Raw genomic sequence first — 27,419 nt, forward strand, 5'->3', positions numbered from 1 at the left:
CTATTGGACATAACCCCTTCAAACTACCTCACTGTCTATTGGACATAACCCCTTCAAACTACCTCACTGTCTATTGGACATAACCCCTTCAAACTACCTCACTGTCTATTGGACATAACCCCTTCAAACTACCTCACTGTTTATTGGACATAACCCCTTCAAACTACCTCACTGTCTATTGGACATAACCCCCTCAAACTACCTCACTGTCTATTGGACATAACCCCTTCAAACTACCTCACTGTCTATTGGACATAACCCCTTCAAACTACCTCACTGTCTATTGGACATAACCCCTTCAAACTACCTCACTGTCTATTGGACATAACCCCTTCAAACTACCTCACTGTCTATTGGACATAACCCCTTCAAACTACCTCACTGTCTATTGGACATAACCCCTTCAAACTACCTCACTGTCTATTGGACATAACCCCTTCAAACTACCTCACTGTCTATTGGACATAACCCCTTCAAACTACCTCACTGTCTATTGGACATAACCCCTTCAAACTACCTCACTGTCTATTGGACATAACCCCTTCAAACTACCTCACTGTCTATTGGACATAACCCTTCAAACTACCTCACTGTCTATTGGACATAACCCCTTCAAACTACCTCACTGTCTATTGGACATAACCCCTTCAAACTACCTCACTGTCTATTGGACATAACCCCTTCAAACTACCTCACTGTCTATTGGACATAACCCCTTCAAACTACCTCACTGTCTATTGGACATAACCCCTTCAAACTACCTCACTGTCTATTGGACATAACCCCTTCAAACTACCTCACTGTCTATTGGACATAACCCCTTCAAACTACCTCACTGTCTATTGGACATAACCCCTTCAAACTACCTCACTGTCTATTGGACATAACCCCTTCAAACTACCTCACTGTCTATTGGACATAACCCCTTCAAACTACCTCACTGTCTATTGGACATAACCCCTTCAAACTACCTCACTGTCTATTGGACATAACCACTTGAGTCATGATCTGAGTCTATGTCAACCACAACACTGTACAGTGTACACTACCATACTCGCCTAGACATAACAAACAGAGGGATGACTGTACCCACTTCCAACAACCTTAACAAGAGTCATCAGAAGATGACATATCCCCCCCGGCCCCCACATGTTTGAAAGGACAAATAATCTGAGAGTTACTCATTGTTTTTTTAGACTAAGTTTGAAGTGTTTCCATGGAATTCATGAAAATTATAAATGCCATATATCTGTAACCAGCAAAGTCACAATTTCAAAATCTGTCTCATGTGTCTGCCAAGATCTGTTGAAAGATATGCAATGGTTTTTGAGTTGTGCTCTGGGAACGAAACCCTCCCCTCCATTTTGAGACTAAGTCCGGAACGTTTCCATGAAAACCAAGAAAATAATACATCACAAAAACCTATAAAAACCAGAAGGCACCACTTTGGGGTCTGCCATACATATCTAGAAAGTTTTACAAACAGTTATTAAGAAGTTTTTGAGTTCTGCTCTGGAAATGAAACACACCTCTCACTTTTGAAACTATGTCTGAAACATTTCCATGGAAACCAAGAAAGCAATAAATCACAAAAATCTGTAAATACCGAAAGGCACCACTAAAGGTTCTGATTAATATATCTACCAAGTTCTGCAGAAAAATATTGAACGGTTTTTTACTTTTGATGCGGAAACGAAGCCCACCCCACCATTAGACTAACACTGAGTGATGCTCCTGAAACAAAATGATTACGGACGGACGGACAGATGAGGCGTCGACTATATTCCCCCGTATTACATGCCAGGGGGATAATAAGGCCTACCATGTCTCTTGGACATAACCACTTGAGTCATGATCTGAGTCTTTGTCAACCATAACACTGTACAGTGTACACTACCATACTCGCCTAGACATAACAAACAGAGGGATGACTGTACCCACTTCCAACCACCTTAATGTGGCCTATCATGACATTACCACTCGAGGCATGATCGGAATCGTAAATCCCAACACTGTACTCTACGACAGTTGCCTAGAAATGACAAGTAGGATCAGACTTAACCTATTCAAACCATCACACTGTCCCTTCCCTGAGGTTCCTGGACAAAACATAAATTGGGGCAAAATCTGAAGCCTTGCCAATTGCCTCTCTGCACCTTAAACACAGTGTTCTAGACACAACCTGACTGAGTTTGATTTTATGCCGCTTTTAACAATATTCCAGCAACATCACGGTGGAGGAACACTAGAAATGGGCTTCATGCATTGTACCTCTGTGGGATTTGCACACGTTCAACGCTTCAACCACTAGGCTACCCCACCATCCCACAACAAGTTGACTACACAGCACAAACTACTACATTCTAAGGGATATAACCAGTGCAGGCATGATCTGAACCCTGCTAACCACCAAACTGAACCATTTTAACTTGTGGCTCAATGTCCCATGCTCTGGGTACACATTTAGCTCAATTCCTTATCATGAAATTTCTCATGCTAGGGGTCATATGGTCTTCATATTTGACAGGGTCATGGCTTTTTTGGGCTGTGTGAGGTCAAATCCACTTGCAGTGAAATCATGTAAGATGGACCTGACTATAATGCAGTTCTGGCCAAGATGAGAATGGCATTACACATCTGGAAAAACACTACCTCAATGAGAAGCATGTGGACAAATTTGTGTTTCTTCTTTATGCATCAAAAACAATACAAATGATGAAGTCAGATAAGGGCTCTATTTGCCTTGCCTGACAGGAGGACTAAATTAAATTTTAATCTGAGATCTGCAACAATATTAATCCAAAATCTTAAGCAAATGTCAGTCATGATCCAGAATTACAACTTAAAAATTGTGAAAATAGTATTTTTCAGCCAAGGGCAGCTATTCAAGAATCATAGACTCTCAAATTCCTTGGGTTAATGAAATGGCAACCTCCTATATACTGCCATCACAACAAACATTTATATTTGAATAAGTAACATCAATGAAAACATTTACTTGCCACAAATCCTCCGATGATGTGTGCCCGAGAATGTGCAGGTGGGATATAATTCCGAGTTGTAGATGCACATTTTCTACCTCCATGTGCTGATAAAGATGCTTTGCCTTAAAATCATAATGTAAACAAAACTCACCTTTAAATCTAAACTTCATTCCCAAACAAGTTTAAAGGAGAAGACAGATCTACATCATTCATTGCTACATATTCCAGAAAAACTTCACCTCTGCCACAATTAACAGTCCTTTAATGAATAATTACTCAGTGATCCCTTGATCATGTTGTTTAGAATAGCAGAAAGCCTCCACAACGACTGCAGTTTCTAACAGTGTTCTTTAGAGTTTAGCATCCTTTGGAAAGTAAATCTATTCCCTGAACTGTAAATACACCAAAGATATACTTAAATCTAAACAAGAGGCAGAAAAAAACCCATAAAAATCTAACAATGACTTACGACATACTCCATGGCTTGAGAAGTCTGACAAATTATTCCTCAGGTGAATTATCGACATTTCCCAGAGGAGAAACAGCTGTTTTAAGTCCAGTGAAACTCAACCTCACAAAAATTTAAATAAACATTCCACCTGGGTTGTCCAACCCAGACTGACATCACACTAATAACAGGAGTATTTTTACAATTTACGAGTGGCTATCAATTTTACAATTATCAAATTACAATCCATTCATGATTCCAGCTGTTGACATTAATGTCTGTGTGTGCAATAAACCCACTGGACGGTGTCAGTGAAGAGGGCCATCAGGAACACCACCACACTGCTGTTACCAACTGGTATTTCTTCTACATTCATTCCACTACATCATCACTGACAAGATTCAGTCCTAGCCATGGTACTGAAGCATTTACACAGGTAACACTTATGAAGGCTGTAACTAGTCTGTCTTACAGTCCCTGAACCATATCATTCCTCAGCATCCTTAGGCCATGAGCAATAGATATAAAACCTAACATGAAATTTGATTTAATTTGCCTTTGTGATGTGCATGATATAACCCTGTATTGTTGGTCAATAATGCAGAGCTGCCAATGGAATCACTAATCCTCTCAGCTGTTGTGTTCATTATACAATGATTATTATCTTAATCACACAGTATTAATACAGTACTACGACTCACATATCAGGTGAATCAAACCTTATCCATTCAGTAATTGAAGTTGAGCTCCATATTTCTTATCGATTGAATACAAATTTTCATCAGTTCTTAAAAAATGGAGTGTTTTACATTAATTGAGGTTTTAGCCTGACAGGATAGGGAGTTGACACACTCATATATTTAATTTCACAGTAATGTGATCCAATAAGCATCCAACCAACAGCAGCCTTAGAGTAACCATGATGAGCACAGCCTAAAAACACTCAACATTGACACAACAGTCCCTGGTTCTTGTTTTTACATGGAATATTTCCACAGTCAACAGCAATGCCTTCAGGAACTCACCTGCTCAGAGTCCAATATCTGGCTCAGAACCTCAAGCTAGTGACAATGGAGAAATCCCAATTTGAATCAAATAATTCTCACATTCCCAAAACTTATACAAATAGGAACACTAAAAGCAATTCACTTTTGAACAATATTTAAATTGTCCCCCAATTTGCTTGGGAAAGGGTACTTAATTGGCTTCGTAGATAAATAATTGGCCTTGCAACTACAATCGTAAATAGTTTTATGGACAGACAAACTTCAAGTTTGTTCCCTTGAGCTCAACCAAAATGAATTCTACTTGTGCATGGCATTAACAAACATGCTTTCTCCACATCCCACCCATAATTTATATACAAAATTATACGAATTCTGCTAACACAATACCTTTTCGAAAGTGGTCAAATGTAATAATACTAATATACGTCATATTTTGGATTACACTTGCTTAATAAAGTCCAGATTCTAGTACTTTTGTACTTGGGGATTTGAACCCACATTCACAGAGTCTGGCACACTATCGCTAGCACTCATCAGAACTTTGACAGAAGGCTACAAAAAGTCTGCAGTCTAGACTACCACTTGTCTGTGGAAGTCATAGTGGCTGAGCGGGTTAGGCGGCTAACTTTGTGTGCTGGCGATTAGGTCCCTGACTGTGGATTCCAATCCCGAATGGGACTCAAACCCAACAAAAGTACAAGAATCTGTTCTTTACTAAGTGTAATCAAAAATATAAATATGTTAAACGATATGACTTTCCAACAATAAAATTTCATTTCAAATTTGCCTATCCCATACACAACTGATGTCTGTTGTTACACATAATACCAGACACCATATAAATTTAACCAAAGTTTAAAAAATGTGCCCTTATGTTCAAATCAAATGAGATCACCCTTCATTTGTACCTAAAAGAAGCATAATTGTTTTAATTTGGCTCATACTTCCTGTCAAGCAGCTTATCTTATAAACTAACACAGGTGACAATCTGGGACTGACCTTGACTCTTTAAGAGTAGCATCCCACAAAGAGCTAGTCAGAAAAAAACACTACCATTTGTTGAAATGAAAGCATGAATAGCTTTACTGCACCTTTAATCAAGTCAGTTTAAAACAACCTGCCTTCAGGGGGAAAGAATCTCATTTCACCCAGAAGCCTGTATCAAATGCTTTGCTGTACTTTACAAAGCTGTGATGCAATATGTCATGGCTCCTATCTCCCTCCCCCTCCAGGACAACAATGAACTTTACCATCTACCTTACAGTGATCATGGCATGTATACAGTTGTGTTGTATTGTGTGTATTAGGCTACCAAAGCAACTGTTATGTAAGAAGCGACCAAGCCACACTTTCATGATAGTGTTCACAAAGGTCATTATCTTACCTCATGCATGAATGTCGCTTTCTGATTGGCTAAGCACTATTCTATTATTTTCAATGTACCCTGTTTACAGGCGATGTATTATTTTCAATGTACACTACTGGGAATTCCGAACTCTTCTGGTGCTTCGTGGTAGTACTTTTCTACCTCGAATAACATTGAATCACGCATCAAGCATGGAAATTACTGATATTTTGCGAGTGAAAATCGATGGAAGGGAGATAACTCTAAATCTGTTTACCTTGTGTTGTCTGCAAAATAGCGATTCGCCTCGCATTTAACAGAAGTGCTTCAAACAGTTCAAAATTAAAATTCAGGTGTTCGGTAAGAAAAATACGTTGTTCACTGGTCCCTCGGGGTCCATGGGCTCATATGGACATAAACAAAGCTGCGGGCTCGGGGAACATAAACAAACCTCAAGGGTACATGAGCCCATGGCCCCCTTGCGACCAGTGAACAACTTATAATGTTCACTTTTCAGCTGTACATCATGCAGTACCAAATTAAATAATGCTTAACACCCGCTCATTACCCCCATCCCAATTTCACAGGTAACTTTTCTGAAGATTCAATTTCAGTATTTAGAAATCTTGCATTGGGGCAACCTGGAACTGCAAACTTATCTTCATATCAACTTGCAGCCAATGTATGTTAAATACTTTTCTGTTCAAAAAAAGGCTAGTATAAAGAATGGGGAAGTGGCTTGGAGGAAAGGTTGTGATTGAATGACTGTTACTGTTCACATCATGAAATTTTATTAAATAAAGATACAATCTTATCAGACCTTGAGCAATACTGCTAAAATAATGTCCTAAATCATTAATAACAAAATTCAAGCATTATGTAAATTTTATTCTGTACAGCAGGTGCTACCTGTTTTTGTCGATGTAACCGGGTTATTGTCAAGGTTGCATGTGCAGCAAGTAAGTTTCATTTGACCTGTTCAGGGTTAACTCTTTCAATCGGCATAGCTTACTGGGGTTCTTTTCTAACCTGGAATATGAAGGATGAGAGAACAAGAATGAAAGGGAAGACGTTTGTAGAATGTACTTCTTCCAGAGAGGTGCCAGGTACCATCAGTCAGCTGGCTGCCCAATATGGAGACCATGATGCAAGATTGTTTGTTACTGACTACTAAACATCAAGGACAATGTCTATAAGAAATTCATCAGCACTGGCTAGCCAAACAATTCTTACTATCCGTCATTTACGATGGCATATCGTCCTAGTGGTTTGGTAGACTGTCAGTTTTACCTGAAGTCATGGTGACGCTTACTATAGAAATGATCCCTAAAACTAAAGAATTTAGGATGGCATGCTTTTCACCCTTCCTGAAACAAGGAGAATTCTGATAGAAGACAGTGAAAGATTTAAAGTTTCAAATAGGTCAGACATACAACTTGAGCCAATTACAAACAGGTTTCTATCACTCGCAGATCCAGTGTCAGCTAAGTAATGAGAGGTACTTCTGTCTGTCTGTCACCAACATTTCTGAAATATCATAGCCATAGCCACCAGACTAGCAATTCTTGAAATGTTCGTAGCCCTAAGAAATTGTAACTTTGACCGTACCCAATGTGTTACGAATAGGCCTAAAAAGTTTGTAGGGCTATGAACGTTCCAGAATAACTAGCCAGATATAGGATTAGTTTTATACCGCATTCAGCAATATTGCAGCTATATGGCAGGGGTCTCTAAATAGTCGAGTCTGGACCAGAGAATCAAGTGATCAACAGCATGAGCAACATTATGCAGGTCGGATATGATATGTGTCGACCAAGTCAGCGAGCCTGACCAACTGATCCTGTTAGTCACCTTTTACAACAATCATGGGCTATAATAATTGAAGATCAATTCTAACCTGGATCTTCAGGAGTGTGGGGGATCTGAACCAGTGTCTACTATATGATCAACAAATGCTTTAACCACAAAGCTACTCTCTCACATCTAAATGCATAATGCAATGCATGTATGAAACAATATCTTCTTTCTGTTGTTGTTTAAATGCTGCACTCAGCAATATACCAGCTGCAACAGCCTGTAAATGATCAGGTTTGGACCAGACAATTCAGTGATAAACAGCAAAGGAAAGAATCTACACAATTTGGATACTACGACATGTCAGTGAGCCTGACCTGTGGCCTCTCACATACAAACATAATACAAATCATTATAGTACTGATCATGACCATACTGATAACTGTTTGAACAACAACGAATCACAGTTACTATATTCATAATACCAAAGTTTCAAGTATTTGACTGATTAATCTCATGAACTGCCCAAAGGGATGCAACTCTAGACAGCTAATTGAGGTGCCTTTATGACTATGCTACCTGTAACCCAGAAGGCAGACATTATAGTATTACAATCACCATGAACACACGAGAGTATAAACTGCGCTTTTAACACAAGCACCTCTGTGTAGACATTATACATGTCAGTCAAGCTGCTTAGGACGTGATTAGTACATACAAGATTAACAGACTTCTTGGTAGAATACTAATCTCACATGGACATGGGACTTAGCTGACATGCATTTTGAGTCAATAAGAGTGATCAGTCTCCCCATCACTGATGATTATATATCAAGTGAAGAGGGATACTGAAAAAACCATAATTATTATTAATTAAAATAGGCATTTAGTATCTAAGGTGAATTAATGACTGAAGGCAGAGAAAAGATGCTTATCAAGCTTAACTAAACATGGTAAAGAAGGATTCTGCGGGATCGTGAGGGCACCTCTCTTCAGTGATATGAACATATGGGCGTTTTCGTATTGGCTTTAGTATAAATACTTAAATCTCACACTGACCAATGGCTGGTTCTACGGCTTAGGCTGGCTAAAATGATCAATGATCGGAAATGCTGTTTTATTGGTTGATTGAGATTTAGTTATTGGTTATAGATCTGTATGATCTAACACAATAGCTAGCCATATCTGCTATGCCTTAGTGTTAGTTTATTTAGACTAGTATCTTTTACCTAGTAGGTAGAAATAATATATAAACAGTTATGTCATTTGCTGCATGTGTGTGAACATGAATCTGGACTAATAATAGTAATATCTATGGAGTATATGTTAGGTAGCTGATGCTATTGATATGAAGATCAGGAAGGTGTGCTCTGTTTTCTTGTTATACTATTGAACCATTACAATACCTTGTGAGATGGACAGGTAGCCATGATTAAAATTTCAAATATTTCAGCTAAGATTTAACTGGAGTATTCACACACAAGCTTGTGGAAGGCACTAAGACCTGTTTAGGTATGCTGGAAATGTGAATCAGTTATTATATAGTCATATCAATCATTCAATGAAGCTGTGTTGATAATACTGTTATGATTTTGGTGAAGTTGGTGCAGTCTACAATGTTGGATGTATCATGTATTAATGAATACACTGTGGTCAGTCAGTGAACTGTACAGTATCCTCATATTTTATGGCTGGGTACTTTGTTGAGTTGAGGGGAAAGAGAGGAAAATTGAAAAATAGGAGGATGAAGCTAAAAAGCAACACAAAAATGACCTCACGTGATTTACTATGATTCAACCATGATATTGGTTAACAGTTAACAAAGTACTAATAAATGATGTAAAAACAAAGATCCAGCGCAGCATGAATTTCAGTAACCTACTTGGGGGGAGAAAGCTGTAATTCCACAAACGTCTGACCATTTCTGTTAACTTATTAACTTTAGAGACTGAAAATGATATTTATTTATGAAAGCTTTCAATACAATCATGGAAAAAGTGAATGAATTAGTTTTATGTTGCTCTTACCAGTACCACTGCAGGGGACACCAGAAATGGGCTTTGTACATTGTATCCATGTGGGGATTTGAACCTTGGTCTTTGGCATGACGAGCGAATGCTTTAACCACTAGGCTACCCCACTGACAGAAAGATACCCAACCTATATGTTAATCTGGCAGGATAACGAAAACTGGTGGTGAAAACCTGAAAAACTACTAGGGAAGGTGCTTGTACACTTCACTCAAAACTATAACATTCAACAAGCCTGACAATTTTGTTAATCAAATGCCCAACTACCCTTCCTGATTAGTTACTCCTAAAAAAATAGATACACATAATTTTTTTTCATTTGTGTAAAGGAAGAAGCCATGCACTTTGTTATGAAGATTGGGAATGCTAAAACGCTCAATTCTGTACTGAGCTAGAAAATGTGTAACTACCAACAAGCCTACTTTCCCCATAGTTCAAGCGTAACTATGTAACTAAGCTAACTAAGCGTAAGGTGCTTGTGAAGTTCAAGCTAACAATGTGCATCTGCAGTGTTTGCCCTGTCGCAGAAAACCTGCGATTTGACGCATAAATTATCTCAAATACTCAGTGGATTTAAATTTGGGCCTTAGGTGAGATAATGCTTGTAATTTACTGTTCTTTTAATCTGCTTCCTTTATTGTTTGCCAATCACAGTTGATGTCATGATGAAAGTTCCATACTGAAGTTGACTCCCACGAACATGTCCATGACTCCCTCTCACTACACCAGGGAGTCATGATGACTCTTAATTTTTCACGTCTAGGGCAAACACTGCATCTGCAGATCATGTAAACAGTAATGTTTACAGGGAAGTGTCTAAATCTCAAAATATTTCACACTGTTATTTGAACATGTGAAACTAAATGCAAACCTGTTCGAAAATTTAACAATTAAAAATACAATGCACTGCTTTTATGAGCAAGTAATATGTCTCCTGATCAACAAGACTGTTTAATACTCAATAATATTGATAATGCACAAATTCATAAGCTGAAATCACATATCAACATTAATCCAGCAATCCATGCAACACAAACTACTATTGTTCCATTTCCCTCTTGTGCACAGTAAACGATATAAAGGCATTCTAACCATAAAATTCAAAACAACTGCAGAACAGGACTTGATAATTTCATGTCACTGTGACTTGTTGAAGGTTTGACCTTATATTCCAGCAGCATTCAATCATGCACAATGGTACCAATTCCACTATGCAACTGTCTAGCCAAGACATGAGTTCTGGTAAATGTACCTTGTTTGGGGTGAAATATTGTGTGTGACTTTCTCCATATTTAGACTGACTGCAGAAGGACGCAAGGCCTACCTGACAGGGTTCATTTCAATTGACTGCATTCATGGCGTGAGTTTCAAGGCCACTGGGGGAAGGACTGCTTTTCTGGCGCTATTTACGCATCAACAGCGAATATCAAAGATTGGGAAACTAATTCTACATATAAACAATCACTAGACACGTCATACAAAACTACGTACGCTACTCAGTCGAGGGATTATGATTAATATATAATGATATGTAAATGTGCCAGGTCGCTGACGAGTCAAAGGGACACAACTCGCTTAAAATTTCAAAACAAACCCACAAGGTGACTGCACACAATTTCATTCGTGACAATACAAAGGTAAATGGCAACTACGTTGAATAGATATTTGAATCAATGTTAAAATTGCTTCTAGTACGTTTATCAATACATGTGATAATGTGTACTTACGATATGTTGACAATACAAACTTTGCAAAAGTTACTGCGACACGCGCATTCCATGCTGGAATTCTTACCTGGCTTTCCGATAAGTGTTTTGGTAAAATAGCGTCGTAGACGCTGAAAAACTGCTCCAAATTATTTTCTCTAAGCGAGCAACCTAGGAGAAAGGCATATTTTTCAGTTTCCAGACCATTTTCATCCAAGGGATGGTCCATTTTCTCAAGCGGCCATCTTGAATGAACAAGACCGTCGCCAAGCAATTCTCTCGCGAGATTGTTCGAGACGTGTTGTGTTTCCTGATCATTTACTATATTTGTTGCAGATTAGTAATACTACATCATTTGTGACAACGCGTCTGACAAAATGGCAGTAAACGTGTTCTTGTTTGTCCCTAATATTATAGGTAAGTTTATATTTCGTCTTGTTCGTCACATTCCTTCTAAGTACATTATAATGTTCCCTGGCTCAAAATACTGAGGGTCCATATGGGGGAGGAGAACTTTAAAATTGCTGACATCTAGCTTCCTTAAACCGGAACCGCAAAAACATGCTGTGCAATAAGTATACAATGGAATGCTTGTAAAATTGATTATTCACGCATCAAAATATTACTATTTGCTCTCAACATATGCATGGAAAATAATTCATGTGTGTTGTGCCAGATTAGAATTCAAAGAAATATGATGGTAAAATTTGATGAATTGAAATCTTGTCAACAATTAATAATAAGTCATTTATGATTGCCAAATGTTTGAATAATTTTTGCCAAATGGTCATATACACACTGATATGTGATACACACCCAGCCTTAAATGATTGGGTCCCCATGATCAGAGACCATGGTCTCTGTCTTGATCAGTGTTTGAAAGTGGGATATATTTTGTATAAACATCAGTTTTGGATATGTTTGGGAAAGACAAAAATTAGATTGTGTTGAAGCTTTCCTTTCAGAGTTTGTTTTCCGTCTGAAATGTTCCTATAAACAAGAATGGCGTACATGTCTGGTCAATAGTCCTGAATCTACCTTGTATATGTTGTACAAACAGCTCTTTGAAGCAAAATTTTATCTCTCAGCAATTACAGTCAATAAGTTTTGACTGGCATTTGCTGAATTTTGCTGTAGTTCACATTCTCTAGCCATTGAGGAAGGTAGATATCTTAATGTATCAAGGAATAAAAGACTTTGTAAAATTTGTAACTGTGACTATACTTAGACAGAATATCATTTTCTATTTATCTGTACAGTTTTAGACAAGTTATGTCAACAAAACATATTGTCAAGAAATCTTATGAATGTCCTACCATGTCAAAATTTAATATACTTATGTCGCCTAAGCAAACATCTGTTGTTAGAAATGTAACTTGTTTTATTTACCATGCCTCGCAGCTCAGACATGCCATGGCAAAGTGAACTAACTATTTCATACCTCATTTACATCCCTGTAATACATACATATGAATTTCACTGAAGAAGACAGATATCTCAATGTACAGAGTAAAGAAAGATTTAGCAATGTCTGTGTAACTGTGGTTTTATTGAAAGAAAGTTTCATCTATATTGATCTGCACAGTTTTGATAATCTACAGCAATGATACACTGTAAAGAAATATTATAAATATCCTACTGTAACAAATTTGATACACTTATGACTTCTCACCAAACATCTGTTGTTAGAAAGTTAGCCTACCTTATTTATCATGCCTTGCAGTCTAGATATGTTATTGTAAAGTGAACTACCCTATACCTTTTATACATCTCTGTGACACATATACATGTATATAGCCACTGATGAAAGCAGTTATCTAAGTGTACAAAGGAATGTAAGAATTCGTAATGTCTTTTGCTGTGGTAATATTGAGGCAGAATATCACTTTTTACTGATCTGTACAGTTTTTGATAATCTGTGGCATCGATATATGGCCACGGAACACCACGATTATTCTTACACGATAGAATTTAATATGCTCAAGTCATTTAACCAAACATTTGTTGATAAAGACATAACCTGTTACATTCACCATACGTTGTAAGGGAGACATGCTCTAGTAAAGTATGTAATACTTATATGTGACAGACCAATCGATGTTGTACCAGGGGCTGTTGGCCCACATCAGTACTGAAATAAAGAAACTTGGATGTATGTAATGAATTATTATTATTTAGAATTAATAATGGAATTGGACTGTCATTATTGTTTCTCATATATTCAGTGCTGACCTATTTCATCTGTCAAGTCTGAAAATTTATAACAGACTTGAACTGCACTTACCAAATATGCTCATGTATATCAAACATGTCATATTGTGAGATGTAAAGCTCTTTGCAGTTCAGTAGTGGCATTCAGGGCTTTCTGTACCAGCTCAGAGGCAGATATTTGTCTCTAAATCTGCTGCAAATATCAGAAAAAAAAATCCCAATTCATTTTGATATGGTACAATTAGTTTAACCTCTGTGCTGGAGTGACCTGTGGTTTGGTATTTCACTTTTTCAGACATGCACACTATATCAATTTGAACTCTGATGTATGCATGTGTGAATATATCCTCACATTTCTTGTATTATATGTTCAAGAAAAAGCAACTTTCTCTTTATGGATTTAATTAACTCACGGGCACAACTAATTTAAGTCTTTGAAAACCGTAGTTTATGTGTATTTCAGCTAAATTACACAGCAAGGGTTTAGAGTGAAAAATAACAGTTCATTATTTAGGAAGTCCAGCAACAGTCTGAACCCAGAGTCCTATAAAATGGCCATCATACAAGTTAGCTTTGCTAATGAAGTTCATTCAATACTACAAAGTGAAATGATGTCAGGGTAGAGTTACTACACATTAGTTTTCTGGCTATAATTGGACTTGATTGTGAAGAACAAGTAATTAATTGGCCAAACAGTTGGACACTCATGTGTATGTACATAATAGTCCTACTATCATTCATTCACATTCACACATATGGCATTGAGCACATGCGCTTGGGTCATTGTGAGAATTAGAAATTTAAAAAAGAAATAGCAAAATTTTGAGATGACCCCCGACTTGAAATGCTTCACAGTACAATATATCTAGACTATGCTACCATCATATGCAATCGATTAAAACTTCATCTAAACATAATCATGGGTGATTGGCCTATTGATCACCACTGACACCTACCAGTGCTTTACTGATTTTTCTACAAGTTGACTGAAAGCCAATTTTGACCCTCAACTAAGCAATCTTGGCACAAATGGTAGTCCACACAGCTGTGAATTGTGTACCTTGTTAGGGTGAGAAAGCCACTAAAAACTTGGTGCGTGTAGTGGCAGCAAGAGTTGTATACTCCCCAGGGAGTTGAGATTGACAATAGCGTGTGACCTTGAGATAACATCCAATGATCAAGAGAAACAAATATCAGCACCTTGTGCAAGCACTAGTTACATGGATAAGTGCGCTATGTAAATATATAATTATAATGATAGTAAAATAATAATAATGGTAACTCATTCTGTGTCAGTTCATTATTTGTAGTCATTAAAATCCAATTATAGCTGTGTGCAGCGTAAAACTTCCTCTCACTCACCCTCTAAAATCACATATTTACAAATAGGTTTAAGAGAGTGGATTTAGTTGCTACTAGTTTGTTGTTTGTGAAATGCAAAATTGGATATATTCAAGCCACTTAGTAGCAGAATGTGTTATTTTGACTGTTATTAGGCTCTAGGCTGTAAGCAGCATTGTTTACAATGTATTGTTCATTTTTGCTTTGTAGAAAATGTCATTTAAATGTTTCAACTTAAACAATTACCTGACATGTTTGTTATTTTCATTTCTTGATATTAAACATAAAGTATTCATGAACAAATATTTGTATTAATTGCTATATATTCTTAAATCATATTGTATTCACCTCATAGTGTGTTTGTTGCTGCCGTAATACATAAACATATGTAGAGCTTCCATTACAAATGGTTAAGGTGGAGATATATCACCTCATAGTGTGTTTGTTGCTGCCGTAATACATAAACATATGTAGAGCTTCCATTACAAATGGTTAAGGTGGAGATATATCACCTCATAGTGTGTTTGTTGCTGCCGTAATACATAAACATATGTAGAGCTTCCATTACAAATGGTTAAGGTGGAGATATATCACCTCATAGTGTGTTTGTTGCTGCCGTAATACATAAACATATGTAGAGCTTCCATTACAAATGGTTAAGGTGGAGATATATCACAATTTTACAAGCAAAGATGTTGATTAACAGTTATAAAGCTGGATTACAGAGGGTGTCTCAATGATCTCCTTTTTGTTCAGACTATTTCTGCATCATTTTCGCAATCATGTCACAGTGATTAGACTATTTACTTGTGATCGTCATGTTTATGTCTACGTGATTCTTCTCTGTGTTTCAGACTATTTCCGGGTGATCTTCGCTTTTATGTCATTCTACTATATGCCCCATGACCATGTGAAGGCATCAGTCTTGTACCTCTTGAGTGGCTTCCTGGATGCCTTTGATGGTCATGCAGCTAGAATGCTTAATCAAGGTAAGTAACTTGGGAGATTCCAGGTTAAAGTTGGTACCAATGTAACCGTGCACTGGTTCTAAGAGGCGACCAAAGAGATTGGCTGGCCAGGTACAGTGGCTTGGTTGATAGTGAGTCATTATACCCTCTCAGAGTGGATCATTGTTAAATGTATCATTCACTGGATTGTCCAATCCAGATTTAATAATTTATTGACTGCTGTAATAAATAAGGTTGGATTATAGCTTAGTGCATTGTTATAAATACAAAGATTCAACAAGGTTAAGTAAGAGCATCTCAAAAAGTATTTATTGTTCTAAGATGCCAAAGACAGTTTACACCCATTAAGATGTTAGGAGTACATGGTGCCCATAGTGTTCTTTCAGAATGCAGAATGAAGTAGTGAGGTCATGAAGTAGTTTAAGTGTTTGTCTGTATTGTGAAAGTCCCTGGTTTAATTCTATACAGTTACAACTTGTAAAGTTCATTTTCTGTGACTCAGAATATTTTGTACAGAAATATAAGCAAATGTTTTTAACTATATATATATCCATCCTGCAGTTGCAGTATATCCAGTTACTGAAATGAAAATGTTCACAGAAGTGTGAACAAAAATGAGGTAAAAAAACCGAAAACCAAAACCAAAATAAATTTTGTGTTGTGTGGCAGCTGTCACAGGTAGACATGAACTAACAGTAAATCAAGAAGAGATGCTCATATAGAATGTGAAGACTGATCGTCCTCAGCACATTAGTATTCCCAATGTGTGGAGCCTATCATCAGGTTAATGGGTGCTCCGTGCTGGTTCGTTGCTGGAATATTGCTAAAGCTGCTTAAAACCTATCCTCCAAAATGGAGAACTGAGTCACACGTGGCCCTCAGAAGCATCCAGATTTGTGAATTGTGAACATGTTTCCCAGTATAGTTAGCAAGATCATTTGTTGACATTCTTCCAGGTGTAGTTAGCAAGATCATTTGTTGACATTCTTTCAGGTGTAGTTAGCAAGATCATTTGTTGACATTCTTTCAGGTGTAGTTAGCAAGATCATTTGTTGACATTCTTTCAGGTGTAGTTAGCAAGATCATTTGTTAACATTTTTCACAGTATAGTTAACAATATCATTAGTTACATGATTCAGAGTGAAAGTGAATAATTTGTTAACACAGTCTGGACTTTGAACATATCCTTAGTGTGGTGGAAGTCAGTGCAATACAAATTATTGTTATTATTGTTTGTTAACATGTTCCACAGTGTATTTAACAATATCATTCATTAACATGATTCAGTGTATAGTTAACAAGATCATTTGTTAACATGATTCAGTGTATAGTTAACAAGTGAATTTGTTAATGTGGTTCTCAGTATAGTTAACAAGATCATTTGTTAACATGATTCAGTGTATAGTTAACAAGTGAATTTGTTAATGTGGTTCTCAGTATAGTTAACAAGATCATTTTATAACATGATTCAAAGTATAGTTAACAAGTTCGTTTGATAACATGGTTCAGAGTATGATTAACAAGATCATTTGTTAACATGGTTCAGAGTTTAAAAGATCATTTGTTAACCAGTGTAGTTAACAAGATCATTTGTTTGATTTAAGGTTTGATTAAGAAATTCTTAGTCACACGTGAAAATACTTGATCAGTGCATGCTTCTCAAGTGTTTCAGTCTCCCAAAGGACACACACTACCCAGTTCACTGACTTGCTGTAGTGAAATATTTGCTCTGATGACTCGGGTGTTTTGGCCAAACCTCTTTGAAATCATGTTATGCCCACAAAGAGTCCACTGTTATACGATTACTTCTATTTGATGATTTGAGCTTATCAGTTGTCATTGTCTGTGTTGGTTACCTAATAATATATTGTGTTTAAGATTTGTAGTCGCTGTTGTTAAATTTGGTCAGTCACATCAGCCTTAGATAATTTCTGTAATACTGTAGTGTATTAGATGTGTATTAGATGTGCTCCCAATGTGAATATCCTCAGACATATACATGTAGTCAGCATTCTGAATGTTCAATACCACCAATCACTGACCCCTGATGATGAAAGTTAAGATTGATCTGCATCAACAAAAAGGAGGGTAGGGTAGCCTAGTGTTCAAGCACCTGCTTGTTATGCCTAAGACCTGGCTTCAATTGCCCACATGGGTACAATGTGTGAAGTCCATTTCTGGTGTTAATGGTTGTGATATTGCTGGAATATTGCTAAACGCATAAAACTGAACTAACTCAATCACTCACTCCCCACAGCAACGGATGCTTTTCATAAATTCAGACTCACTGACTACGTCGACACATGTAATTACTTGAAGGTTGCATATGTCAATGCTGTTGATCACTAGACTATCTAGTTCAGACTTGATTATATACACTCTGCCTCAATACAGATGGAACACTGCTAATCAAGAACCAACCAAACAAACAAAACAAGCTGCAACAATTTAGTGAAATAGAACAGCACATAATTTAAATATAGTGAGCATGGTATTAAACATTAGTTTGGTGATTTTCTGTGACAACAAGACATGCATCCTCAATAAATATACATATTTGAGTTAAATGAAATTTTTAATCATTTAGGGAGCCGTCTTGGCCATATGCTGGACCAGCTGATTGACCGGATCACTACAATGTGCTTGTGTGCTGCCCTCTGCTTCTTCTATCCCAAGTACATGCTGTTCTTCCAGTTCAGTATGGCCCTGGATATCTTTAGTCACTGGATCCATGTCCAGAGGTAGGTTGATATCTTCAGTCATTGGATCCATGTCCAGAGGTAGGTTGATACCTTCAGTCACTGGATCCATGTCCAGAGGTAGGTTGATATCTTCAGTCATTGGATCCATGTCCAGAGGTAGGTAGATATCTTCAGTTTTTGGATCCATGTGTAGAAGTAGGTTGATATCTTCTGTCACTGGATCCATGTGCAGAGGTAGGTTGATATCTTCTGTCACTGGATCCATGTCCAGAGGTAAGTTGATACCTTCAGTTTTTGGATCCTTCTCCAGGGGTAGGTTGATATCTTCAGTCATTGGATCCATGTCCAGAGGTAGGTTGATACCTTCAGTCACTGGATCCATGTCCAGAGGTAGGTTGATATCTTCAGTCATTGGATCCATGTCCAGAGGTAGGTAGATATCTTCAGTTTTTGGATCCATGTGTAGAAGTAGGTTGATATCTTCTGTCACTGGATCCATGTGCAGAGGTAGGTTGATATCTTCTGTCACTGGATCCATGTCCAGAGGTAAGTTGATACCTTCAGTTTTTGGATCCTTCTCCAGGGGTAGGATGATATCTTCAGGCACTGGATCCACAAAAAAAAGGTATCAGAGGAGTCAGGGTTAGGTTATGTGTATAAAAAAAAATCATGCAGCTCTTTCAGTTTGTAAACAGTAGCTACAAGGGCCTGTAAAAAGTTCTGCTAACCAGACTGAAATGATGATGTTAATGGTATGGATGTTATGATGTTCTTATTACAGCTGCATGCTGGCAGGAAAGACCAGTCACAAGACAATTGACCTGTCTGGTAACTTCATTCTTCGCCACTATTACACCAACAGGGTGAGTTGACAGCCTTGTGGGTTTCAGATATAGTCATGTCTCTCTGTGATGATCTACCTCCTCTTGTTGGTGATCAATAGCATGTTTTCATAATAGTTTTAGACTTATCCCTGTTGTTGTATTCTAGTTCTATTTATTACCGTTTGTTGACAGATTTCCTACATAACGTTTTTAGTTTGATATCAATGTATGAATTGTTCTCTGACACTCAATCCCAGACAGTAACTATGGTAACTTGATATTCATGGTCCACCAGCTGACTACTAAATTAACTATAGGGTTGTTGTCCTGAAGATATTATCTGTTATCTTCCTCTACTCGTTGGACGATGTATGAATGTTTTCAGCCACCATGTAGCTGGAATGTTGCTGAGTGCAGCTTTAAACAACAAAACCTTCAGGACCCCCCTTATAAATATAGCTGGATTATTGCTTAATGTGGTGTTAAGCAACAAAGACATCCAAATCCTGCCATATAGCTTGAATATTTTGGGGTTGAATAACAAAGAAACCCTCAAGATCATGTTTTGTTCAATTGATAAATGCAGGATTCAATTTACCTCATGCAATGTATAACTTTCCATAAAGTTGATTGTTTGTTGTATAAAGGCCCGTAATACTCAAGCTATATGGCAGCGGTCTTTCAATAATCAAGTCTGGTCCAGACAATCCAGCGATCAGCAGCATGAGCATCGATCTACACAGTTGAGATATGGTCACATTTTTTGTCAACCAAGTCAGCAAGCCTGACCACCTGATCTCAGCAGACTGAGAGCAGACCCAGGTTGTGATTCGGCTGATTGATTTACATAAAACTAATCATGATTTAAGAATGGTTTCTGCTGTATGGAGTTTAAAATGTCTGTCATATTATAGCGTGGAAGGTGAATTGTACTGGAGACCAATAATGAGGGCGTTCCTGAAACTGAGAACTTATTTGTTCTGTAATTATAAAAAGAATAATCACAAAAATCAAATTGGAGGGAATATGTTGAAATGACATACACCTTTATTGTGAGGGAGAGAATCTGTAGTAGTAGTCTGTGTAGTGGTCCACCATATTGGTTCTGCGTTGTCATTGGTTAGCCAGACACTTCAGTTTTCGAATATGTTTTTTTCTTGCAGACGATTCTGTTTGTGATGTGTGCTGCCAATGAGCTGTTCTTCTGTCTGTTGTACCTCACATACTGGACCCCTGGACCCATACGTGAGTCTCAAACATAGGCAATCTTAGAGATGTTGTTAAACCTGTCATAATTATACACATTGATGTTAGAGATCATGTATGCTAACATTGATTAAGTCGAATGACATACAGATATGAATGACATTTTGAAGCATATGAAGATATCTCTGTGTAAGGTTATTATTTGGAAGGTCATGTTGAAATGTGCTGTTATCCAGAATGGGATATACTGAGAGAAACAAAAAGAGGATGACAGGAAAATTCAAGTGCTCCTTTAACATTTCCATTTTTTACCATCAGCTTTTACTATTGCTATGATAATGATAATATTAAATGAACACTGGAATTTTCTTGTTAGCCTTCATTTGTTTGTCTTGGTATATGTTAAACTTTACACATGAAATCACATTGCTATATGTCAAAATACAAAAGTAAGAAGACAGATATCATGTCAGGAATCTGCCCGTACTTCAAAGCTCCAATTTACCTCCAGTGGTAAAAGCATCCACTCATCATGCTGCAGACCCGGGTTTGATTCCCTACATGGGAACAATGTGTGAAGTCCATTTCTGATGTCCTCCAACGCGATATTGCTGGAATATTGCTAAAAGCAGCATAAAACTAACGAACAAACAAACGAACAAACAAACAACCTTGATATATGTATTAATGTTCCCAGTGCCTGTCCATGTACCACCACCAGACCTTGATACCTTGAGCGCCCACAAACCATGCTCACAGCTGCCTTGCCAAGTTAACAAATATGGCGATCATGTTTGATAGGAAAAAAAATTCAAAGCATTGTCATTAGTTAGCATGCACCTGACGAATGGGCAAGGAATAGCCAAGAAACGTTGTGTAAAGAATAAAAAAGAAGTTGACATCCATAACATTTTGTTTTACACATGTTTAATGTCATTCATCACCACTTGCCCCTGTCCGTAACCTCCAACAAGAAGGCGAAAAGCTATTTGGCTTTTCCTGGAATAACACGAGATGGTCATGAATGGTTTAATGTAACCAAGTGCTCGCATCCGTTCAGGACCCATGCGAGCGCTCGCAGGAGGCAATTGCGAGGGTGCTCGCGGTTCTGAACATGCTTCTGATCTCTATACATGTTTTATGCCCATAGTGCCCCTGGGACCTCTGTCTGTTGGACTGTGGACTCTCCTGCTGTACTTGTCTGCCCCTCTCTCCTTCATCAAGTCCGGCATCAGCATAGTTCATCTTGTAACAGCATGTCAAAACCTGGCCATCATAGATGTGGCTGAACGCGAGGCAGAGGAGAAAAAGAAGGCTGGTTAAAGGGAGACAACTTCATCAGCTTCAAGAATCTTCCAAATGGATTTCCATCCACTCAACGAATGTTATTGTGCTAGTTATCTCCCTTGTTAATGTTGTCAGAAGGTTCATCAATATTTGATCATTTCAGCATACAGCCACACTTTTGTCATCTTGCAGTTTCTCAATTACACTTGGATCATAAATACTTAGAAAAAATTAATTTACCAACAGTTATATTTTCTTGTTCTCAAAATTGGTTTAAGAGAAGGTATTCAATACTATTTATCAGTAGGGAGGGGTGATTGGGTCGAAGGATTAAAGCATTCATTTGTAATGTGACAAATGAACTGTGATGTAGCTGGAATATGCTGAAATAGGTATAACAGTGATCTCACTCACTCTTATAAGTGATGTACAGCAAATTTGAAATAAGAGTCTTGATTGTGTTTTCATTTTTGGTCCGGTTGTGATCTGTAAACCATGGATGACAAAAGTATAGCTTACATGCTTGTTGTGTAGTATTGTTACTGGTACTGAGTGGTGAAGAGTTGTGTCCCTTGAACAGACCAGGAACCTATAATAGTGGTTTCAGTTTTGGTTTGCTGCCAAACATTTCCTAGTAAGTGAGCACAATACATTTGCTCATGGTTTTACCAAAGTGATAGATTTCTGAGACTTGTATGATCTTTTCTCACAAATATAGCTGACATAACTCTGTTGGAAAACTGAAATAGTGGCATTTAGTGGTGGTCTGATTAACTGAAATAATCAAAGATTGGTCACAGTGACTAAACGACCAAGCAATGGAACATGTTTTCTCATAATCAAACATAAACAATTTTGGAACACTTGTTTTTGCATTAAGAATATTTTTCACAAGGTTGGTTTTGCCAGTGTGATAAAAATTACATGTCATAAGCACTACAAGCTCTTTCTAAAGGATTACAGGAAATCCCTAGCATAGAAGTGCTCCGGTAAAAAAATGTCAAATTTCAAAATGCATTTTGTGCAATGTGCAAAAAAACGCTAATGAACCACATATTTTTTCGTTATTTATGTTTTGTGCATTAGCAAAGATGACAGGATCATCTGATGAATAGTCCTCTCCAGTTTCCAACACTACACACATTAAATACTCTCCCTGTGTAGTGATATATGACTGTATTACTGTTTGTTTTCATTGTATAACTTGTTAGAGTATTTTCATAGTGGTTGATAATAAAAGTGCTACAATTTAATCACTCTGTCCAAGTCAAAATTATTTTCACGCTGTGCTAAAAAAGATACTGTCAATACAACAGAATATGAGGTGTCTATATTTTTTATGTATTTGTCGATGCAGGTGATTTTCCTTTACCGATATACACCTTTTTGATTCATAATATATTCATATATATCTTTTATATATTAAGTGGGAAATACCAGTAACCATGGTAACTGCCTTGGAAATTTTAAAGACTTATGACTATTTCAGTGTGATGTACGACTGTGCTTGTTGTAAGAGGTGACTAACGGGATCGAGTGGTCAGGCTCGCTGACTTGGTTGACACATGTCATTGGTTCCCAATTGTGCAGATCGATGCTCATGTTGTTGATCACTGGATTGTCTGGTCCAGACTCGATTATTTACAGACCGCCGCCATATGGTTGGAATATTGCTGAGTGCGGCGTAAAACTAAACTCACTCACTCACTCACTCACTCAGTGCGGGTAAGATAAATTTTCACAAAATTTCTTTGTGTGGTGTTTGGAAGTTTAGATGTACAAGATAGACAGTCCTTATGGATTACAAGTTTTCCTTATTTTGTGAGTGTGACATTACAATCCAAATTACTGTCTTGTGCTTGGCACCAGTACAAGAATCTGTATTGAAATGTTGCACTGATGAAATACAAAAAAAGTCCATTATCCATTAAAGTTAGTGCGTATTGTAAAGCTTGAGCTTGGCAGTTCATTTTCTTCTGATAAACTAGGCCATTCACCCTTTATATAAGAAAACAGACAAGATCTTGAGTCACAACACATCTGTGTACTGAGTATTGACTGCAGGATGTCAAATAATTGTATCACTGTTTTGAAATTGAAGACCAAGGGAGATAACTGAAGTTATCTATTTGTTACGAAACATGGCTGTGGATAATTTGTTTCATATTCATCATAACCTTTTATTTATTATTCATCAATCATTTCTTGGTGTAATCATTAGTTCAAAGATTGCCATATCATGTTACTCAGTCATAATTATCTATGTTAAGCTCTACCCGGCATGATACGGTACTGAAGTTTCAGAACACAGACCAAAAGAATAGACTCAGGAATATGGTGCATGTTGGAGATCAAACTACTTGAGTATGATGTATAGTTTTTTGTTGAAGAGAAGTGAGTATCATTAAAATCAGTCATAATTGTCTGATTTCATCCCTGCCCAGCATGACTGGGTCAGTTGTACTGAAATTCATAGTCAGAGAATTCACTGAGGAGTAGCATATGGTACACCTTTTACATCAGATTGTATGAATATGACATATAGTTTTGTGTCCCTTCATACAGTTCAAACAGTCCCTTCATACAAGCTATTGTCATTAATGTCAGCACTTGACTTTGTTATTGTATGTTCACTTTGTCAAGATGCGAGGACACTACCATAGACACTGGCACTGGGGAACGGGGAATCAACTTTTAACAGCCAATCAATAAATAGGATGCAGGATCTCAAGCCAGTCAGATGTATAACTAATCAGGTGCTTATCTTTACCTCCTCATATTGGAAAGTTTGACCAAACAAAACTGTTCAGGGCCCCGTTTCACAAATCTCTCGTAAGCCTAAGATCCTGTAAGTTTTCTCGTAGCCATTGTGCCTCCTATACTGTAACACAGGAGCTACCGATGCTACGAGAAAAGTTACGAGATCTTAGGCTTACGAGAGCTTTGTGACACAGGGCCCAGATATCCCCTTTTAGTACTCCTTTGTGAATATGGATACCCTGATTGTCAGAAAAGACAGGAAGTATAACATATGCACAATATACTGCATTCAGATTTTGACAGATATTTCTTTTTGTGAGATACAGGAGGCTGATAAGCTTGTATGAATGCTGATCATGCCTTGATCCTATTGATTAATCAAATAAGTCACCTAATGTGATATTCTATGGTGGTGTCCACGAATCTTCACGTGAGAAAACGATTTGAGTGTGAATGAGTTTTGAGTCATGTGTATGCTTTTAATGTTATCAGTAACCCGAGCTTTTTGTGGTAATCCTGATTGTGAAAGCTTACAACCTTACATTCCACCTATTCACTTTTGAGGGGATTAAATTCATCACAATATGTTTTGTTAGTTTTGCAGCAGAAACTGTATTGGACCAAAATTATGGTGTTGTGTAGAAAGGGTTTATACTGAGAGAGATATATGTCTTTGACAAACAAACAAACAAACAAACAAATTACCTACAAGTTGAAAATATACATGTGTAAAATCTTATGCTTGTTGATGACTTGAGTTTCTTATTTTCATTTTGTATTATTTTATAATGACACTTTTGTAAGTATAATATCATGTTGTTAATTTTTCATCATTTTTATTTACATTTTTATGGTTTGTGTTTGAAATATCAAGTGCATTTTTGTGTATATTTTTTATGCTTTGAAATTGTGTGTCATTACTTGTAAGAGACAGGAAAATTTCCAGAAAATCTTACTGTACCCAGGGAGAACAAAATAGATCAGATATCCCAGTTTCATAGATCGATGATCATACTGTTGATCATTGCATTGTTTGGTCCAGACAACAAACAAAATTGAATGTATTACTGTGTATACCCCCGTATAATGCGACCCCACTCTACACCCCTTCAAAATTGAGGATAAATCATATACCCTGTGTAGAATGTGACCACGGATGAAGCACATCACTGGCGCCAATAAAAAAGTGTTTTGTCATGAGTTGTTGTTTCTATACGAAGCTTTGTGGAACGTATTACTCGAAAACGACCTAGAATGAAGCACATTACCAGCACACATCCAGTAAATACGTGTTTTCGTTGGGAATTTCGTTGGGAATGGCTGGAAAGAGTGGCCCCCTTGACTCCGGCATGATCTTTTAGTTTTTTTTTCCAATTTGTCATTCTCATGTCTGTTTACCATGTTAGCTTGCTTGTAAATGTGGATCGATGGTCATTTCAACTTTATTTACAGAGAATATACGTTAAAAACAAGGAAACGAGATACAAATGGTCTTTATTTCGGATATTAACAATTATTTCGGACTAAATGCGAAGTTGTCTTGTGAAGTGCCGGGATGGCTATCAAACACAGGTTGACATCGTCAGTGGAACCTGAAAGCAGAACAGCTGGGAAATACATAAGATCTTATACCCCATGTATAATGCGACCCCCCGCCCATCCCTTGGTACGAAAAACTCTCATTATACGCGGGTGTATACTGTATCCATTAGGGTAGAATGCATGTATGTAATAACTTCCTGATGTTTGCACATGCACATTCTGACAGTGCTTTATGTAGATTGTTACATTGGTTAGTTGAAATCATATGACATAACGGTTGTGTTGTTTGAAGCACAGTATAATCCACTGGACATTATAATCATTGGACATGACCCATTGTTGAAGCTATCACAAGTTGATTTTGTATATGTGAACAGTTGGGTTATTTCTGTGAAATTTCTCCCTTTTATTTTGATATTTCCTACGTGTTTTAGTAAGGAATATATAGAATATCAGACATGAAACTGGAAGTAATGGATATTTTCTGTTCCTCATGAGTGTATGTGTAAGGTCCTTGTTACAGACATGAGAGTGGAGATGGGGTAGCTTGATGGTTAAGACATCCGCTTGTCATCCTGAAGACGAGGGTTTGATGGTCCACCTGTGTGAAGCTAATTTCTGGTGTTCCCTGCCATTATATTGCTTGAATATTGCTACATGTAGTGCAAAACCATACTTACTAACAATGCCAGATTAACAAGCCTCACTCACAAGCCTCACTCACATTGGACATTTCCTATTTTATTCAGACTGGTTGGTTGTTCTATCGTTTATCCTTTTTGATGTTGTTTCAACTGGAAACTCTGTTCAAGTGTCTGTAATTAGTTTAATAACTATAGTATTATGTTTATTACATTTAGAAACTAGTCGCGTCTACATTGAGGGAAGTGTTGTCAATGGTTAAGACCAATTGCAGGTGCAATATGAGCTTATACTGCCAGTGTGTTTAGGTAATGTTGTGTAGAATATATTGGAGAGATTGTCTGAATGTGTGTTGTGTACTGTCGTGATATTGCAAATAAAGTACCATTTCCAGGATTCCAGAGTGTTTGTTATCAAACTTTAGAGACATAACCCTTCATCATGAAACTGTCAACTGGTGTGTTTAAAAGATGAACAGGCTTTCAGTCTGATCAATATTTATCATTGATATTGCTAATCATTGACTTAATAATGATTGATTGTCAATAAATATAAAATAGGTTACCTTTAGCCCAAACAAGTCTACAAAATTCAAATTAATGCTTATTATTAATATTTTTTT

The 27,419-nt window shown here is 37.3% G+C and overlaps 2 protein-coding genes across 3 annotated transcripts in view; one reads left to right on the forward strand and one right to left on the reverse strand.

Annotated features, from left to right (window-relative positions):
- LOC137256044 (serine-rich adhesin for platelets-like) overlaps nt 1–11,600 on the reverse strand; it is a 73,027-nt gene extending 61,427 nt beyond the window's left edge. The window contains exon 1 of one of the 2 annotated variants that reach the window (XM_067793719.1): nt 11,403–11,600. In XM_067793719.1, coding sequence (XP_067649820.1) covers nt 11,403–11,543 — 141 coding nt within the window. In that variant the 5' untranslated portion in view covers nt 11,544–11,600. Of the gene's footprint in view, nt 1–10,932; nt 11,205–11,402 lie in introns of those variants that run through there. The other variant, XM_067793736.1, reaches the window with a different exon arrangement.
- On the forward strand, nt 11,588–27,193 carry LOC137256138 (CDP-diacylglycerol--inositol 3-phosphatidyltransferase-like). The gene is made up of 6 exons (XM_067793844.1): nt 11,588–11,731; nt 15,721–15,855; nt 18,422–18,575; nt 19,318–19,399; nt 20,524–20,605; nt 21,717–27,193. Exons 1-6 carry the CDS (start codon nt 11,692–11,694, stop codon nt 21,887–21,889), a joined length of 666 nt encoding a protein of 221 aa, XP_067649945.1. The 5' UTR covers nt 11,588–11,691; the 3' UTR covers nt 21,890–27,193.
- The last annotated feature ends 226 nt before the right edge of the window (nt 27,194–27,419 follow it).

The sequence above is a fragment of the Haliotis asinina genome, chromosome 1 (assembly GCF_037392515.1).
Source record: "Haliotis asinina isolate JCU_RB_2024 chromosome 1, JCU_Hal_asi_v2, whole genome shotgun sequence".
Lineage (NCBI taxonomy): Eukaryota > Metazoa > Mollusca > Gastropoda > Lepetellida > Haliotidae > Haliotis > Haliotis asinina.